Source organism: Octopus sinensis, linkage group LG3 (assembly GCF_006345805.1).
Source record: "Octopus sinensis linkage group LG3, ASM634580v1, whole genome shotgun sequence".
NCBI lineage: Eukaryota > Metazoa > Mollusca > Cephalopoda > Octopoda > Octopodidae > Octopus > Octopus sinensis.
Window position 1 is genome coordinate 78,443,549 of NC_042999.1, and position 20,193 is coordinate 78,463,741.

The 20,193-nt window shown below is 38.4% G+C and overlaps 1 protein-coding gene across 1 annotated transcript in view; it reads right to left on the reverse strand.

The window, feature by feature from the left end:
• Positions 1 to 687: 687 nt before the first annotated feature.
• The window catches only part of LOC115209621, a 44,182-nt gene continuing 24,676 nt past the window's right edge, over positions 688 to 20,193 (reverse strand). The window contains exons 3-7 of the mRNA XM_036501109.1: positions 12,846 to 13,013; positions 9,188 to 9,349; positions 7,894 to 8,013; positions 3,167 to 3,418; positions 688 to 1,199 (exon numbers count right to left, since the gene is read on the reverse strand). Coding sequence (XP_036357002.1) covers positions 1,168 to 1,199; positions 3,167 to 3,418; positions 7,894 to 8,013; positions 9,188 to 9,349; positions 12,846 to 13,013 — 734 coding nt within the window. The 3' untranslated portion in view covers positions 688 to 1,167. The remainder of the gene's footprint in view (positions 1,200 to 3,166; positions 3,419 to 7,893; positions 8,014 to 9,187; positions 9,350 to 12,845; positions 13,014 to 20,193) is intronic.

Below are 20,193 nucleotides of genomic sequence, written 5' to 3' on the forward strand. Positions count from 1 at the left end.
AATAACCTAACGGTGTGTCTTTTCTACTTCTCTTGAGATTTTGCCCAAAACAATGGTTTAATTATTCCTTTGGGTAAAATTGAAACAGCTGTAAGAGAATATGTTGGATTTTTGCAGTTAATAAATTATATTAATGCTACATTTCCATTTTCTGAATTTTATTTTGAATATTCATAAACCAAGATTTATATGTAGATCTATTATTTTATGAAAATCACTATTCACAAAAAAATACTAGGCAATGAACCAGTAATTCATTGGATATTTTTATCCCTTTATGAGGCTATTTTAACCTCTAATTAAATTATATATACATACATACATAAATTATATGTATATATATATACATACACACACACACAGATATAAGTCTACATATGCATGTATATCTGTATATATATATATATATATATATATATATATATATATATATATATATGTGTGTGTGTGTGTGTGTGTGTGTGTGTGTGTGTGTACACATTTGGTTTGAAGGCAAGAAGTAAAGATGCATATCCTTGAACAATTTCTGCTTGAGGAGAAGTACAGTATTATTCATTTGTATATGGCATTGTTTTATATATGACTTATAAACAGGTTGGTCTTCAGTGTTTAGCCTCTAAAGTTTTTTTTTAATATAGCACTATGATGAAGTTAGTGAAGCTGATTTCAACTGGGCTTTTGTAGAGGTAACAGCAGCATACTTTCATAACTTAAGCTTCCTATAACTTACCATGGAGAAACAAATGTTATCTTCATTCTTCTCTCTCTCACTTTCGCTATCTGTGTGTGTGTGTGAGCGCATGTAGACCCTCTGTGTATGTACACTATGTATGTATATACTCTATGTATTTATGTAGTATACATATATATATGTATATATATATGCTCTGTGTATATATTTCTTTGTGTAGCTACTTTCGTTTTCTCTATATCTATACAGTACATAGATACACATACATGCACGTACATATTTGTGAGAGCATTTGTGCATGTGTATGTCTGCACTCATCTGTCTTTGTATGTTCATATAATTGTGTATGTGTGTGTGCATGCACTTTTATGAATGGAATGTATATATGTATGTGTGTAAGTGTTTTCATTAAAAGAAAGTGATGTGCATTTCTTTTCCATTATTGGACTATTGAAAAAAATGTGCAAGTTTTCTTTTTATTTGGGAAGAGGTCTTGGTAATACATCATCTATAAAAGAAGTAATATAAAAAAAAATAGTTATTATCATGTTGAAAATATTATCATAACAAACAATACTAAAATCACAGCTATAAGCACCATCATCCTAACCATCACAATTATCATCACCACAGCCTTCACAAACCATCACAATCATTATCACAACCTTCACAATCATTATCATAACTTTTATAATCATTATCACAACCATCACAATCATTATCACAACCTTCACAATCACTATCATAACTTTTATAATCATTATCACAACCATCACAATCATTATCACAACCTTCACAATCATTATCATAACTTTTACAATCATTATCACAACCACCACCATCATGACTTTTATAATCATTATCACAATCATTATCACAACCTTCATAATCATAATCACAACCATCACAATCATTATCACAACTATAATTATTAACACAATCTTCATGACCATTGTCATAACTATCACAACCATTACAATCATTTTCAGAATCTTCACACTACCATCATTACAACTTTCTCAATTAACACCAAACATCACAACCATTTTGACAAATACTACTACTACTACTCTCATGGCTGCTGCTGCTGCCCCCCCCCCGACCTGTGGAATTTAATCTATTCACCAAACTGTCTCACTTGCTCTTACTATTCCCTTAAACACTCATATATTTATGATCATCTCAAGTACAAGACAAAAGTTGAAACTAAACAACATTCAATAATACCTTTAATGATAACTGGAAATGATAATAATGATGGTAATAATGGTAATAAGAACAATTTAGCTAAAACTCATGTTGTATCGGAGGAAATATTAACAATGACAAATAGTAGTAAAAAAAATGAAAATAATAATATCAGTGATGATGATGATGATGATAATAATAATGAAAGGAAGCAGTTGGAATCTCCCTATGCTCTGATTGATGATACATCTAGTGATGGTGTCACAATAAAAACACTGGTAATTGCGCAACCTGATAATCGGTACCACATATGAGTGACAATGAAAAATCAAAATATTGTGAATAACGGTGATAGTGAAACTGAAGCCTTTGATGGTGACAGTGTTACACCTGGCAGTCTCAGAGATACTGGTCTGATTCCAGCCTGTCGTTATCCAACAAGGGACCAGCACACACAGTGTAGTTGGAACAAACAAATCAATGCTGTGATCATGCACAGTACAAAGATCAGTGGGGACAGGCATGTCACCATTAGGCATCATCGAAAATGATAATGCAAAGATCCTATGGGATTTTATGATTCAGTGCGACCATGAGATAGAGAATAGGAAGCCAGACATAGTGTTAATTGAGAAAGAAAGCAAACAATGCTGGATCATAGATATAGCATGCCCAGCTGACAACAAGGTATGTGATAAGGAAGACAGAAAAGTCAATAGATATGACAGGTTAGCTTGGGAGGTAAAGCAGTTGTGGTCAATGAAATAGGTGGTAGTAGTACCAATAATTGTCGGAGTCTTGGGAACAGTGATTAAAAATCTTGAGAAGTACATGGAACAAATAGGGGCTGCAATATGGGTGGAGCACTTGCGGAAAACAGCACTGCTTGGAATCACTCGAATACTCCAGATGGTGCTCAAAAAATAAGGGGTGTTACTTTAGCTCACAGGTTGCAAACAGCTGGCACCATAGTACATCCCCAGCGTTAGAAGCTGTGCAAAGACAATAAATAATAATAATATTTATTATTTTATTTCTAAAATAAGTGCAGACCTATAAATTTAGAGAAATGTACAGTCAATTAAAAAAATCCCAGTTCTTATCAACCCTAAAATGATGAAAATAAAACCTACCCAGTGAGACTTGAACACCACACATAAAGGGACAACGTATTTTGTCTGTTGTGCTATTGATTTTACTATCACCAACCTCGTGGACCTGTTATTATAATTGTATGAAAGCTTGTCTTGCAAAGGAAAATTATAAGTGGTAATAAAACGAACTTACTTTGGCAAACTTTTTCGTAGTAGTTGACTGATTTCTCTTCAACAAATAGCAGCTGGTTTAACATATAATGTGCTGTTTTACTCAAATGGCAAATACGATTTTTCTCACTGTATTCAAATGACACACACCACTTTTTACTTTTACATTTAGCTGAGCATTCTTCAAAACTTATATTGAATATTCTTTCATCATTATGGCTCACAATTTTCTTCGCTTCCCATTTTTTGAATTCCAATTTGCCTAAAAGACAATCTGAAAAAAAAAAAATCCCTCAAAATATATCGAAAGATTTTAGATTTATAGTAAAAGAAAGGTAAGAATGAAAGTCCTGTTCATTCATGAAAGAAATTGCTTATAAAGATGAATGAAAACTGTTTATGGATTTTGTTAAATTTCTGCTAACAACTTGAAGTTACACCTGATTATTATGACATAATTTTAAATGCTTATAACCTCTTTATTATTTCGTTTTTGGATTTGGTTTGCAAGATTCTTTATTATTAATTTCTACAAAAAATGAATGTGACTTCCATCACCAGCATGCAAAATTTTATCAGAACTATATTTTAGGAAAATTATTTTGGCGAAAATTTGAAGTGGCTGGAAGACATCTAACAAGATCCCTGTTCATTAATTTGTAGTGTTAAATTCAATTCCTAAATTAGCAGATTGATAGTCAGCAATAGATCATGTGTGTGTGTGTGTGTGTGTGTGCATGTACTTGTATGTGTGTATGCGTGTGCTTGCATGTGTGCATGCATGTTTGTATGTGTAAACAGCAACATAACAAAAGAAAACTTGCAACAATCTCTGTCAAATTTTTAGAATCTGGACACTGGACTAAATCATAACAATCCTAAGCCAAGTGAAGGACATCACGCAGACCCACTGCCCTTTTATGTACACTTCTAGGAATTTTAGAATTACAAAAGCAACTCATCCTTAACATCACAAATCCACACTTGTCTTCTTCAAATCACATGGAGTTTCATTATTATACCCAATCATCACACTACTCATGAATAAAGCAAAAAATAAAACAACAAAAACTGGATATATGATAGGCATAAAAAATAACAAAAACAATCCAAAAAGTGCTCCTTTAGCAGGCCATTGTCCTCAACAAACTTACATATGCACTCTCACAACAAATGCATAATATGCATAATACATATAACACATGCACACACACACACACACACACACACATTGAAACACAAATACTAATATATAAAATATCACATGCACATATGATGGGTACGGTTTGATGCTTCAATTCCTCACATGAAAAATTACTGGCAAACACACAAACCTCCAGATACATGTATAGTTCTCAGGCATATATACAAAAGCCAGATGCAAATATGATGCCTTTGAACACTCCTACAACAGTATTTTAACATCCCTAACTCTTTTATTGTGGCCAGAGAAACTGACACATCTTAACACAGAAAAATGGCTGCAGGATTAATGTAAGCCCATCATCATCATCATCGTTTAATGTCTGTTTTCCATGCTCGCATGGGTTGGATGGTTTGACCAAGGTCTGGAAAGCCAGTGGCTGCACCAGGCTCCAATCTGATCCGGCAATGTTTCTACAGCTGGATACTCTTCCTAACACCAACCACTCTGAGAATGTTGTGGGTGCCTTTTATGTGTCATTGGCATAGGAGCCAGTCAGGTGGCCCTGGTATCAATCATGTTTGGGTAGTGATTTTTACGTGTCACTAGCATGGGAGCCAATCAGGGGGCACTGGCATTGGCCACATTCAGATGGTGCTTTTAATGGCCGCTGACATCGGAGCCAGTCAGGCAGCCCTGGCATTGATCACATTCCGATAGTGCTTTTTATGTACCACTGGCATGGGAGCCAGTCAGGGGGCACTGGCATTGATCATGTTTGGCTAGTGAGTGTTTTTTACATGCCACCAGCACAGGAGCCAGTCAGGCGACTCTGGCATCAGCCACGTTTGAATAGTTCTTTTTATGTGTCACCGGCACAGGAGCCAGTCAGGGGGCACTGGCATCGGCCATGGAATGTACATTCCCTGTGTTGTTCATCCCAGTGAGATCTAGCTTTCCTTTCTGTCTATGGCCACAACCAGAATCAACAGGCATCAAAATGAGCTAATGAGGGAACTTCTAAGTGATAACTCGGCTCATTAGAAACACAGGCAAAGTCTCCCTCAAACCACATTCTACTGTCTTGTAAAAGGGGACACATTAGATAATGTAATCCATAGTACATTAAACCTGATAATAAAAGATGGTATGGTTATGACTGAAATAATTCTTTGATCATGATTCTATGCAATCAGAGCTGACCTGTGGCTAAACAACAACAACATGCATGCAGACACAGAGTTGACAGTAGAGAGAGTAAAGTATGCCCCACTGTACCTCACACTGTATGTTAAAGTGTGCAGTATGGTCCTCTAGTAGATTGAAATATGAGATATTTGCTGATCTTGTTTAACAGCACTACCTCTCTCTTGAACTCCCACTTCTTTGATAAACTTCTTGGACTGTTGTTACATTTCAAAGACTATCTTGCCATCAAAATCCACTCAGATTACTACTGGAACTCTATATTACTTGAATTGCTTGCTTCCTAGATCTTACTGCACACTGTAGTTGTTTGACCAACTACCGACGTGCCACTGGTCAGCTAGATCAGAGATAATTTGGGATTACACAATGACAATAGTGAAACAACAAGATCTGTAATAGCAGCATCGAACCTAACTCAATTATAAATTTAAAAACTACCGCCAAGCTCAACATCCTCAAAGCTTTTACATCCATCCTGATCCCTCCATTATGAGTCATCATCATCATCATCATCATAATTTAACATCTGGCATGGTTTGGACAGTTTGTCCAGGGTAGGTAAATTTGAAGGCTGCACCGGACTCCAGTTTGATTTGGTATAGTTTCTACAGCTGGATGCTCTTCCTAATGCCAACTGCTTCGAAAGTGTAACGGGTGCTTTTATGTGTAACTGGCACGGGTGCCATTTGTGTGACGCTGGTATCTGCCATGACTGTGGTTTTGCTCGGCTTGACAGGTCTTCTACTCAAGCACGACATAAAGCCAATGATCTTAGTCATTGCCCCCCTGAGGCCAAACACTTGAAAGGAGCTCATCCACTTTACTCCAATGCTTGAAAGGTGCATTTTATGTGTCAGCAGCATGGGTGCCAGTAACGTGACACCAGCATCAGCCATGACTATGATTTCACTTGGCTTCACAGGTCCCCTTATCACAGCTCATCGCCAAAGGTCTTGGTAACTAGTCATTGCCTCTGTGAGGCCCAAAGTTCAAAGATCATGCTTCACCACCTCGTCCCATGGATTCCTGGGCCTACCTCTACCACAGGTTCCCTCAACAGTTAGAGATGGGCACTTCTTTACATAGCTGTCCTTGTCCATATGCATCACGTGTCCATACCAGTGCAGCTGTCTCTCTTGTACACCATATCTGATGCCTCTTATTCCCAACTTATTCTCAAGATGCTTATGCTCAAACGAACATGCACACTGACATTGCACATCTAGCAAGCATGCTGGCTTCATTTCTTTTAAGCCTACACATGTCCTCGGCTGTCATAGCCTATACTTCGCTGCCATGTAGTATAGTTGTTCACACACAGGCATCATACAATCTGCTTTTCACTCTGAGAGGGAGGCCCTTTGTTGCGAGCAGAGGTAGGAGCTCTCTGCACTTTGCCCAGCCTAATCTTATTCTCACAGCTATGCTCTCAGCGTATCCACCTCCACTACTAACTTGGTCATCTAGATAACAGAAGTTATGTACTACCTCTAGCTTACCCCACTGGCAGTTGATGGAGTCTATTTTTTGTACATTTTTGGTGTTTATTGTACTTGAGCATCTTCCGCACACAAACCTTCCTCTGATACTGCTGCTCTTCTTATGTGTCCATAGCTTACACTGGGTACAGCTTATGAAGTTTCTACCTATGCTTTTTCTACAGATTGAGTAGATTCCTAAATTTCCAACCATATGAAGGGTCCAAAAGCTTCCAAATACTTCTTTTCCAGATTGGTCTGTTTCTTGGCATCCTTCTGACCTAGAGTCTAAAGTGACTGATGACTAGTCTATACTGGTGGCGAGGGGGGGGGGTACATTCTTCACCAGGGAGGGTCTTTGCATTTAAGAGCAACCATACATCCCACTGTTTGGTGAGAATGTAATCAATCTGGTTAGCGCAGTAACCTGACTGATAGGTTATCAGATGGCTGGATGGCTTCCTGAAGTTGCTGATGCAGATCAATAGGTTATTTGTATTCCAGAACTTCAGTAGCCTTGTGCCCTCATTGTACACCATGGAAGATACCAGGCTGCCATCTGACATGCCCATTGAAATCCCCAGCCACATGTTAAAAGCAAATAACCTCCTTGGTCAAAGTCTAATAATCTCCCATAGTTATGAATTATGACCAAAAAAAGAAAAAAACCTTCTTAAATAAGAAAGGAATGTGTGTTTGAAGATTTGGTTACTTAGGATTACCACTTTATAGTACCAGTACAGATAATTCTGGACAAATGCATTTGATGCATTTGATAGAGGCTTTATGGAAATTCCTGTGCATCATTACATCATATCATACCTGCATCACAGTCAAGATATACTATTGATGTGATGAGACTAAGTAAGCATAAAGAAAGAAAAATGGAGGTTAAAAAAGAAAATCAGATATATTTACCACATGTTTGGTTCTGTGTGAGGAAAACACACAGGAGATAGTTCTTGTGTAAAACTGCACTCAAAAGGAACTGGATGAATTTCAGCATCTGGTTTTTACTTACTTTCTTTACATTTTGTACTACAGAAGGATAGAAAGGGTTATAAAATAATGCAAAAGAAAACTGAATTGGGGGAGCTTAAAATATATTTCTTACATTAGCAAAAGACCATACATTTCTTGTGTTTGGGTCAGAAAGTTGTATATTTCAATAAACGACATTTAAGTGGCTCAGGAGGAGGGACAAATGGTAAAGTAGTTAACACTGGAGGAAGTTGAACACTGCAGAAGAATGGAACTAAATTCAGTAAGGCTTTTTGGCTTAGTGCTTCTTATTGACATGGCTTTGAAGATTGAAAAAGTGTGTATATATTGTTTTGTTTAACAAAATTAAGATGGCTTTAAGCTTGCTCAAAACAATGGTGGAGAAAGAAAGATTATATGGAGGCAATTCTTATTAATAAAAAGGAGAAAGATAAAAATTTTCACCAATATTTTGGCAATGCGAAGTATTTCTGAATTTTAGAATCACATTTTTAGCTGTTGCTCTATTTATTTCATTCCAACTCAACATAAGACCAGTCCTCTGAAGAGTAGGGATTAACTAGAAATAGCAGCCAGACCTCTCTCAAATTACATCCTTCTGTCATAAACAAAAGAGGAAAAGGATGCATATTGTTCATTGTTAGAATGCTTTTGACCATAAATCTGCTCAATTGCTTGATTAAGGCTATACAACAACAGAGAAGCTTATGCATCATCGAGGGGACCTAAAAAGACCGAAATATGTCTATTATTTCTCACAGATAAAAAGAAAACAATTTCAACCACAACATAAGGGACTAAAGCCATCTGAATATGGCTAGGGACAGGGCAGGGTGGTGGGGGTAGCTTTGTCTATATTAATAAAAACTTAGAATACCAGATTTTACTGGAGTTATTCCCCTTGCTTATGATTTTCAAATTTTAACCATCCCCATCCAGTGGAAATTTTTGTCTCTTAATTACTTGAATAATCCCAGCTGATGGAAGTTTTTCGATTTACTATTTTACATATGTAAGACCCTGCCATATCTCCATTTGCACATACATCTATGTATCTCAATTCAGCTCCATTCTCTCCACATTGTAAGTTACAATAAATAAAGTGGGTATTCTTGGTTTTTCTTCAAAATCAATCAGAATTTAATAACAACACTTCACTAGGTGGAAACGAAACAACTGTTACAAGTTACTATCAACTTGACAAGCTTACCAGTACAGCTTATTTTCTCTTGTTCCCAGATACCGTTTTTGCACGAAATTTCATCCTCATCAATTTCTCCTTGATAGCCTTCTAAGCAAGTTACTTTAGCAACACCAGGTTTTGTAAGTTCGACTTCAGCATTGGTGATATTTGGTAAGATGGCGCAGAGGTCTGATATGAGAAATAATAAAGTAAAAAGTAAGAAAAAAAAAACAACCCTACAAAAACAAAACAAAACAGAAGGAGTGGCTGTGTGGTAAGTAGCTTGCTAACCAACCACATGGTTCCGGGTTCAGTCCCACTGCGTGGCATCTTGGGCAAGTGTCTTCTACTATAGCCCCGGGCCGACCAATGCCTTGTGAGTGGATTTGGTAGACGGAAACTGAAAGAAGCCTGTCGTATATATGTATATATATATATGTGTGTGTGTGTGTGTATGTGTTTGTCCCCCTAGCATTGCTTGACAACCGATGCTGGTGTGTTTACGTCCCCGTCACTTAGCAGTTCGGCAAAAGAGACCGATAGAATAAGTACTGGGCTTACAAAGAATAAGTTCCGGGGTCGATTTGCTCGACTAAAGGCGGTGCTCCAGCATAGCTGCAGTCATATGACTGAAACAAGTAAAAGAGTAAAAGAGTAAAGAGTAAACACTCAAATAAACAATTTGAAATCTTTTGAAATTGATATGGTATTTTCAATGATGATAAAGATGATGATGATGATGGTGGTGACGAAGACGTTGATGACGACGGTGGTGGTAATGAAGATGATAATGATGATGATGATATTGTATTGTTTGGCTCTAGATCAGCTCTGATCAAGTAGATTTATGTTTTAAGGGTGTTCCAGATTTGACTATACCATTTCAGAACTACATCATTATGGATACACATCTTTTTCTTAAAATTGGTAGTATGTGACTGAAAGGCGATTTGACTGCTATATCTGGTGGGCTAGATGAGTACATAGCGGTCACTTCTGGTGATGACGATAATGAGGAGGAGGAGGAGGAGGAAAACGAAGAGAGGGATGACAAAGACCCATTCTTATTCATATCAGCATCTTTGTCATTAACCCTGTACCTCCTCCACTTTACCTCATGATACTAACAGACTGACATGCCCAATGTCATAACATCTCTTTGTCTTCTCTAGACAGAGGGCTCAAATAATTAAGTCATTGTGGCCTACCAACCATGTCTGTCTTCTACCAGTCTACACAGTTCCACAAAACTTATGTAATGTTATCGTTGAACCTGGCTTTAGGTCTTCTTATTGTTTTGCCATATACCACACCTGATAACTGGAACTTGTTAAGGTCTTGTCTTCTACGTATATGGCCGGTAAGGTCCATTTTCTTTAAATGATAGAATGTAACAGTTTTCCCTGGCACTTTATTTTGTGAAGATCCACTCATTAGTTCTTTTCTCCATCCAGCTGATTCTGAGAATGAGTCTAAAACGCTATTGTTCAAATGCTTCAATTTTTCTTTTGTCAATTCCCTTTATAATCCAACATTCAGCTCCATAGGCAGCTACGCTAAATAGCTATGAATTGAGGAGTCATTTTCTTTGTTTGCAAAGAAATGGCCATTACATCTCTACTGCAACACTAATGCAGCTAAACAAACACTATCATCACCATACACCACAACGATCATCAGCTTCCTATCTTCACAACTTCACAGTCACCTGACCAAGCATCAGGTCTCCCACAACCACTGCAACGTTCTCCTCTCACTTCCAGATCTTCGCATCCACCTTAACGTCATTAAAACAACCGCTTCCAGCTATATAAAGTCTCTATCCTCAACCATTCCCCCCACATCATCATCATCCCTCCCCATGCTAATTCTTCCTTTCATCACCATTCCCTGCCCTAGTGAAGTTGTGCTTAATAAGGATCAACCTAATGTTATTGTTATTTGAGCCCCAGATTTGCTCTGATCGAACAAGCTAATGATAATTGATATTCCAACAGTAACTTCCCCTCTTTATTTATTTATTGTTCAATGTTATATCATTATTTAAGATGGCTGAATGTGAGTCAAAGGAATTCACCTGCTATTTCTAGCTGGTCTAGCGACTCCACAAAAGGATCCTTAAGTAGCTTATGTAGCGCCAATTCAGCTCTATAGCATGTATATAGTCAACTTAACTACTAAGGTATGACCCTTACATGTATTGCTTTTGGTATACAGGGTGCGTCAGTTTTTTGAGGACACTTCTTTCAAGACTTCTAACTTATTTTTTGTATCTTACTTTTCAGATAAATAATGTCAGACATGAGGTTGACTCAGTAAATGAAAAGGCACGCTGTAACCATTGCCTTAAAAGTACAGCATAGTGACACAAAAACAGCTTGCTTCCTGAAAGTTACTAATCCTTCATTGTCACAGTTCAAAAGAGATGGAAGCTGCTAGCAGGGATCCAACATCAACAGCTAAATGCAAAACGCATGCAGTGTCCTAATACTATTAGAATACATAACATTGCACCAAAAGTCTAAAAGATAATCGATAAAAACCTCAGAAAGTAAATCAGAGCCATTGCAAAGGGCCTCAAGGTTTTGGAATGCATCATCAAAAGAGCTGTGCACGAGGACATTGAGTACAAGCTGTATGTGATGCAGAGGGGTCAGTTTATATCTTGAATGGGACAAGAGAGAATTGTTCGATCCGTGCAAAGGGTTTGCTGGACAAGTTAAAACATCAAGAGGCTGCAATGCCTTGATTTTCCTCTGATGAGAAAAAACATTGCTCAGGACCAAAAGGTAAACTGAAGAAACAACAAATAGTTATTCAGAGATCCAAATGAGGCTCCAACAGTCATGCATACTAAGTTCCAAGCAACTGTTATGGGCCTGGCAGTCATCAACAAGAAAGGAGATATCATGCGTCCTTACTTTTTTTCACAGGTCTTAAAAGTCAATGTCGTTGTCTATACAGAGGTGTTGCAAAATTATAAGGCTCTGGATAGACAGAATATGCAATGGAAGATTGTACATCTTTCAACAAAACTGTGTGCTCTCTCATAAGATTGGAACAATCCAACAGTGGATATGTACCGATTTCCATGATCATGTTCTCCCAGACATAGCCTCCTGGCTCCCCAGACCTCAGTCCACTGGACATTTATGTATGGGGAGTAGGAGAGAGAGAGAGAGAGAGCGAGAGAGAGGAGGGAGAGAAATGGAGAGAAAGAGAGAAAAAGAGACAGATAGATAGATAGAAAGAGAGAGAGAGAAAGTGATTGATAGATAGATAGAGAGAAAGAGAGAGAGATAAGTCAATCAACTTCCCCATAACACCATACAATCTCTCAAGTCCACTATAACCTGCACTATGTCCAAAACTATGAAAGATCATCTGATTCAGGCATGTCAATGCTTCTGACCCCGTATTAAAGTTTCTATTAATGCTAACAGTGGATTTATTGAATAGGTGAGATAAAAGGATTTTCAAGGTTAATGGTACCAATTTTCAAATACAGCTTTTCTTTTCTTTTTGATGAGTTATTCCTCTTTTTCTGAATTCATAAAAAATGGCTTCAAAGTACTGACACACCCTGTATTTTGACACATCTTCTTGGTGACCATATTGCACATTTCACCATGTAATGTTTAATGGTATGAATAAAATCGATAAGTTTGAATTTGATTTGAATTACCTGTGCAGTTTATTTCAGATTGTGTCCATGTTTTATTCTGGCAGGTGAGAATCTCTGTTTCATGTGTTCCCTTGTAACCTTCCAGGCAATTTACTTTCAGAGTGCCCGATTCCGTTTGTGTCAGATTTGCATGTGCTACAGTTGGTTTTTCACCGCAGGGACTAAGAGCTGGAATGAGAAGAGGGATATTTTCGGTTTGACTGCCAGCATTTCCAAAAATCAAAGTTTACTGAAAATTTAAAAATTTGGCACAATAACACACTTGCCCAAACTGAAATGTTGGAGTTATTTAATTTTTTTTCCAGAAAAAATGGTCTTAAAATGTTATAGAGGTTTAAAGTTTGATAATTTTTCACCCAGTCATGAAACAGGATTTGGAAGCTGTCATTTTGTGCGTGACTACACATTTTGTCATCAACATCCTGAAAATATTTGTCAATATTTTTAAACATGTGTTATGTCTCCAGTAATTTTCTTTCAAGTAAATAAATCTTATTTGGCTGTTATTTTTAGCACACCCCACAACCACCAGCGTTTAATGCAAATGTGATAAAAATGTTACATGTGATAAACACATTACAATTTTTAATAGAGAGATTTGGAAGAATTAGATGAAAGTTCTCTGGTAATTTTCTTTCGTGTAAATAAATATTTATATCAATTTGAAAATTTGCCAGCAAAATCTTATAAAATGATAATGTTCCAAAAGATGTACATGTTTATATGTTATATATGAAATTAAGAGTGAACAAAATATGCATAAAAACAAACATTTAAGCATGCAATAAGCAACACATTAACACACGTGCTTCTTTTCAGACTTTTGAAAGACTGTTACTACGGCAACAGGCAAAAGAGTTCTCATGTTCCGCTTGTTACTATTGAAACAGACATGAATGTGTCTGTGGCTTACGAGTGGCTATAATTACCAAAACTTTCAAACCTTAATTACTAATAACTCTTTATTTATTGATTTATAATGAAAATTACATTCACATTATTAAATAGTACAAAAGTGTATCATTACACTGAATATGAAATCAATTCGAATAGAAAATTGATGCTGGCAGACACTGACAGCCAAACAAAAGATCTGAGAAGAGATATCTTTTTACAACACATAAGTTATGGCAGCAGATGATTAACTTGGACATCTACTGTTTGTATTTACGTACATATATATGTGTAGCATAGACTCGGTTTTAATTCCTCTCTCCCTTTATTATATATACATGCATTCCAACGTAGCAGGGAACAGCTAGCCTTTGGTCGATATTTGGATCCCGTTGTGTCCACTACTCTGATTGGTTGGTATTGGCGCAATATGTCTCTTACTCGATTGCACCAACTGCCGCGTATAAATACGGTCACATGAGACAGCCTGTTCTCTTTTGAGCCTACAGGTCCTTATAAAAACTCATCTTTAACTCCTTTTGAAGTATTTTGCTTCCAGACCTTTTCAGGCCTAGCCACTGACCACACAAGGCACAACCAATTCCAGTGACAACTCCAGACAACACCATTCCACAACAGTTACGTTGAGACTTACCAACTTCGTCCAACAGCATTAAGGCAACCTCCATCATGTCCTTAACATCGTCAGCATAATCTCTCTACGTACACAGCCCAGCAAGCAACTCGCGCAGGTTCCGACACTTCACTATTTGTGAATTACTTCACCATGGATCAACAGTGAATATACAACCTGCAATAACTCCTGTATCAAGTGACCCGGGCAGCAACATCACAGCCACGACTTCACGTATGACATGTACCTGCAACCGACTCAGCATCATGTCTGCGACTTCTGGGTACAGTATTTCAACTACCGTGTACAATTGACTACGAACTGGTATTCTCTTTGTTGTGGCTAATGCTTAGCAGTATTTTGTCTGCCATTACATTCTGAGTTCAAATTCCACCGAGGTCGACTTTGCCTTTCGTCCTTTCGGGGTCGACTAAGTAAGTACCAGTTACGCACTGGGGTCGATGTAATCAACTTAATCCCTTTGTCGGTCCTTTTTTTGTCCCCTCTATGTTTGGTCCCCTGTGGGCAATAAAGAAATATATATGTTCTTTGCACGCGCATACATCTATGCTTACACGCACACATACATTTGTTCTCATGACGGCCTGTCTAATATTCTGTATACATGACACACACAGACACATTCTACACGGATGTATCTCCTTTTTCCCTCTGGCATTTATATGTACCATTCTATGTTTATATTTATTGTAAGGCCTATGTGATGTACTAAAGAGCTATTCTTGTCACCTCTCATCGCATGGTCCTTACATATGTTTGCCAAAGACTTGAAAGCGATCATAATATCGACATGATTTACAACCGCTACATGGATTTACAACTGCAGCGTCACATTATATTTCGAAGGTTGTGCATTTGCAATTCAAGAACAGGAGATTGCTACCAAATGTCTAATAAACAAAGATACATTTCTGATGAAGACATCACACATATAATCGGCAACCACCCAAAAATGCTATCAAGGTACTACATCTCTATGCGACACAACGTTGTCGCTAAACCAATATATTATTTTCTACTCTAGGCACAAGGCCCAAAACTTTTGGGGATGGGGGCAGTCGATTACATCGACCCTAGTACGCAACTGGCACTTAATTTACTGACCCCGAACGAATGAAAGGCAAAGTCGACCTCGGCGGAATTTGAACTCAGAACGTACGGACAGACGAAATACCTATTTCTTTACTACCCACAAGGGGCTATACACAGAGGGGACAAACAAGGGCAGACAAACGGATTAAATCGATTATATCGACCCCAGTGCGTAACTGGTACTTATCTAATCGACCCCGAAAGGATGAAAGGCAAAGTCGACCTCGGCGGAATTTGAACTCAGACCGTAAAGACAGGCGAAATACCTATTTCTTTACTACCCACAAGGGGTTAAACACAGAGGAGACAAACAAGGACAGACAGACGGATTAAGTCGATTATATCGATCCCAGTGCGTAACTGGTATTTAATTTATCGATCCCGAAAGGATGAAAGGCAAAGTCGACCTCGGGGGAATTTGAACTCAGAACGTAGCGGCAGACGAAATACCGATAAGCGTTTCGCCCGGCGTGCTAACGTTTCTTATTTCTTTATTGCCCACACGGGGCTAAACGTGGAGGGGACTAACAAGGACAGACAAAAAGGGATTAAGTCGATTGCATCGACCTCAGTGCGTAACCGGTACTTAATTTATCGACCTCGAAAGGATGAAAGGCAAAGCCGACCTCGGCGGAATTTGAACTCAGAATGTAACGGCAGACGAAATACCGCTAAGCATTTAGCCCGGCGTGCTAACGTTTCTGCCAGCTCGCAGCTTTGCTAAACCAATGTATTATTACAATGCTATCCGAGAAAAAAAAAAGAAAAGAAAAAGACTGCTCTGGAATAAATATAGAGAACCTCAATATTGTTGAGTACATATATAAACATCAACTGAAGAAATATTTGTGGAACCATTCCTATCAAAACTTCTATCAAGTGTAAACACAACAGGCCGGATATTGTTGTTTAGAACAAGCAAAAAAAATACGTACTATCACAGACGTCAGCTCCCCTACTTAAGTGAATATCTCTTCGAAATTCAAAGAGAAAGAGGGTAACTACAAACAATTGCTTCAAAATTTCCAACTTTCATACCTAGATTATAAATTCTCATTAATACCAATAATAGGTAGTACACTTTGTTCTTCTGAATAAATGCCAAGTTTTGAGGAAAAGAAATCAGTCAGCTAATTCGTTCATTACAAATACAATTTGTAAGCGGAACTGCAAAAACCATGCAAAACTTTTCTTAAATTTAAAATGTGTTTGTGTGTACATACATACATTTACACACACACACACACACACCACACACACACACACACACACACACACACACACACACACACACACACACACACACACACACACACACACACTTTTCATCCTTCCGGTGGTCGATGAAATAAGTACCAGTTGAACAATGAGGTCAATGGGATCTTTACCTTTTGACCTACAGATTAAAAAAATAATTTTTTGTAACTAAACACTTTCAAACTTCGGACACTGGTAGAATGTCTCATATAAAACATGTTTTACTCTTAGCATTTTTGAGAAAATCTTATATTTACAAAGTTATTTCACGTTAAAGTTCTCGTATTTCGGTAATTAAGTACTAGTGAAACATTGGGGTCGATGTAATGGACTAGACCCCTTCCCAGGGGAGCGGCGGGGGCTTCCCCGTTTTTGAACCAAAATAAACATCTTGTGGCACATTAGGAGGTCATGGAAATTGATTCCACGTGAAAAATCCGAGTTTCTTTTTGTGAAAAGCACTGGGGCGAGTTTGTAAAACTTTACCGTTTGTCTATCGACATGTATTGCACATTGCTCTCGTAAACTGGTTGTTATTTAATATTGTTACACAGTTATATATTATGCATTTTAATCGTAAACTAACCAGGACCTTAGGGAGCCAGTTAGTTTTTCTCCATTGGTAGCTCTTAGGGACCAAATTGGAGTTTGTTTAGTAAATATGCCCTTCGATTTTTATTTAAAAAAAAAGTAAGATGGCGGATGAGGACTCTTCGTCCGCTGAAAAGGACAGCCAGTTATCTGTAGAACAGAACAGACAAATAATAAAAGTCAGCAGTTGCAGCAGCAGCAGCTACAACAGCAACAACAACATAACGCATGAAATGTATGAAATTAACTTTCCGATGCTAAAAAAAACTCCGCACTGCCTTTACAGGAACAACACAAGAGATCAATGTCAACAAAAAGCAACAACAGCGAGAGTAGCTCCGAAAACAGCAGCAACAACAATCACTGCAGCAGTTGCAGTAGCAGCATCACCATCACCACCATCAACAACAACAGCAATAGCATCAGAAACCCCCAAAACAACAACAACAACTGCAGTGTTGTTCCAGAGAGGTCTGAATCTGAAGATAAAGGCCATCTGCTCAGACGTTTTCAACTGTCTGACAGGTACCGACTGGATTTCTCGGATGTGCTAGAGTGGACATGGGTGACCCGCATCGGGTCATTTAGATAGTATTTGGACAAGGATAGTATAAGTTGTCCACTTTTTAAAACCATCGGCTACACATATTACAAATTTGTGATCTACACGGTTGATCTAGATAAACATCATAGGCAGGGACCCAGTTACTAGAAACTGAACATGTCACACTCGGCGTGTCAGACTTACAGAGACCAGATTAGCGAATTAGTTAAGTGGGCATTGATGGGTCAGTTGTGAACAACATGGTGGTTTACTCTGAAAAGGGCAATTAGAGTAAATCAATTAAACTTAGACATTTACAATAGAAAAAAAAATAGAATAGATGGAAACTTAGAAACTTAGAAGTGGGTCTTAGAAAGGCAAAGCAACCGATGTGCAGGTGGTGAGATGGGCCCTGGTCCAATTCTTCAACTATAAGCACGAAGCATGTATTGCCATAGCTAAGGTGTGTGCTTTAAGAAATGAGGGGATGAAAGCCACTCGATGGGCTCGAGTGGCAGAGACATAACATAGCAACAAAGCCACAATTCGTTTTTTTTGTGGATCAAAATTGAAGCATGGTACTTGAGCCCGAGCAGATGTGTCCAGCATTTCAGTAGCACTTTTCTCAACTGTTTGGAACAAATGGTTGGCCGAACACAAGATTGACTTCAGTACCTACCTCAACGGTGTACCATAACTCGGCAAGGGGGTATCTACCACTTATCCAGGGACAAAGGGTAAGACCATCTAGCCTCTTCTCTTCACTTCTGGATAATCTTGCCGGCTCCAGAACTGAGGTGATATTAACCCGATCCAGAGCCCACTTAATGATTAAGTTTAGTTTAGTGTGATGAGTGAAACAATCAGCATTTAGGCAGCAAGACAGACCGTAATGACCTGTATAATCGAGGGGCCTACCACAGCGACATCGCAGTTCCTCATAGATGTGGCCCCTCCACTCTGAGTGTGATGGAAATGTGGAAATGTCTAGACTGAGTAGACCACCAATGTTGGCCATAGGCAGGACATCAAGCCAGTCCCCTGAGAATTTCGCATTTGTAGAAAGTCGAATCAGTCCTAGTATATTACTATTATTTACTTTTTACGACATTGGTATAGCAAAGCTGACTTCAAAGCGATTGGAACTCAGGATTGAGAGTGAAGGTGCTAAGAATTATATATTTGAAAAAAATAGCTCAGAGGAGAAATTGAGAGATGGAATTCGCATAAGAAAACACAATAGTCAAGTTAGTGTTATCATATTTGAAGTGGTGAGACATAAAAAGTTAAATGCAAAACTTTATTATGAGGCGAGGTTAAGTCAACAACTCACTGGTAATATTTTAACATTTTCAACAAATAGGTACGGTTTCATATGTCACTTCACTACCGAGCGCAGCTCTGTGTGCCTTGGGTATGTGCTGTGATTTGTTGTGATGCTCTGATGGTTATTGTATGTGTATGTTTGCGTGTATATAGAAATAAAAACAATAAATTATAAAAACGATGAGATATAAAAATTAAGGTTGAAAGGGGATAAGGAAGTTAATGCAATATAAATGGCGCAATTACAAGCAAAAATAAAAAATAAATTAAAGGTGCTTGTTGCAGGAGATGTAGAGGCAGTCAGTAGGAGGAGGGGGTTGTGTTTATTCCATAGGAGATAGTTGTTCATAGATTAAAAATATAGCGCTCTTCCTGGCGGAGTCGTGAGTGTGTGGATCCGTCGTGTAGAGCGAGGCCAAAGACGGAGATGTTAGAGGGGGAATGGTTGGCCAAGCGAAAGTGACGGGCGACGGGGGTGTTTGAGCGTGGACGAACATCCATTAGATGTTCGGTGATGCCCGTCTGACCAACATATAGTTTGTCACAGAGGTTGCATCTAATACAGTATATGAGGCTAGAAGAAGTGCAAGAGAAGGAATTTGTTATGCGAAGAGTTTGCTGATTAGAACCAGTGAGAAAAGTAGTGTTAGTGATGAAGGGGCAGGTGTTGCAGCGGGATCTGGAGCACGGGAAGGATCCGGGTGGGGCTGGGGGTAAGAGGAGAAGGTGCTACGGACCAGAAGATCGCGTAGGTTTCAGGAGGACAAGGGTGGGTTGGGGAATTGCGTAGGTTTAAAGGAGGACAAGGGTGGGTTGGGGAAAATGGGGTGGGTGGTGGGATCGAGAAGGAGACGACGGAAGGCCCGTAGTATCCTCCGACGAAGGGGTAGAGTGGAGGGGTGGAAAAGGAGGAGAAAAAGGTGTGTGGTTAGGGGGTTGGTGAGAGGAAGGAGAAAGGGCGGTGATGCGATCGATTCGACAAGCGCGGT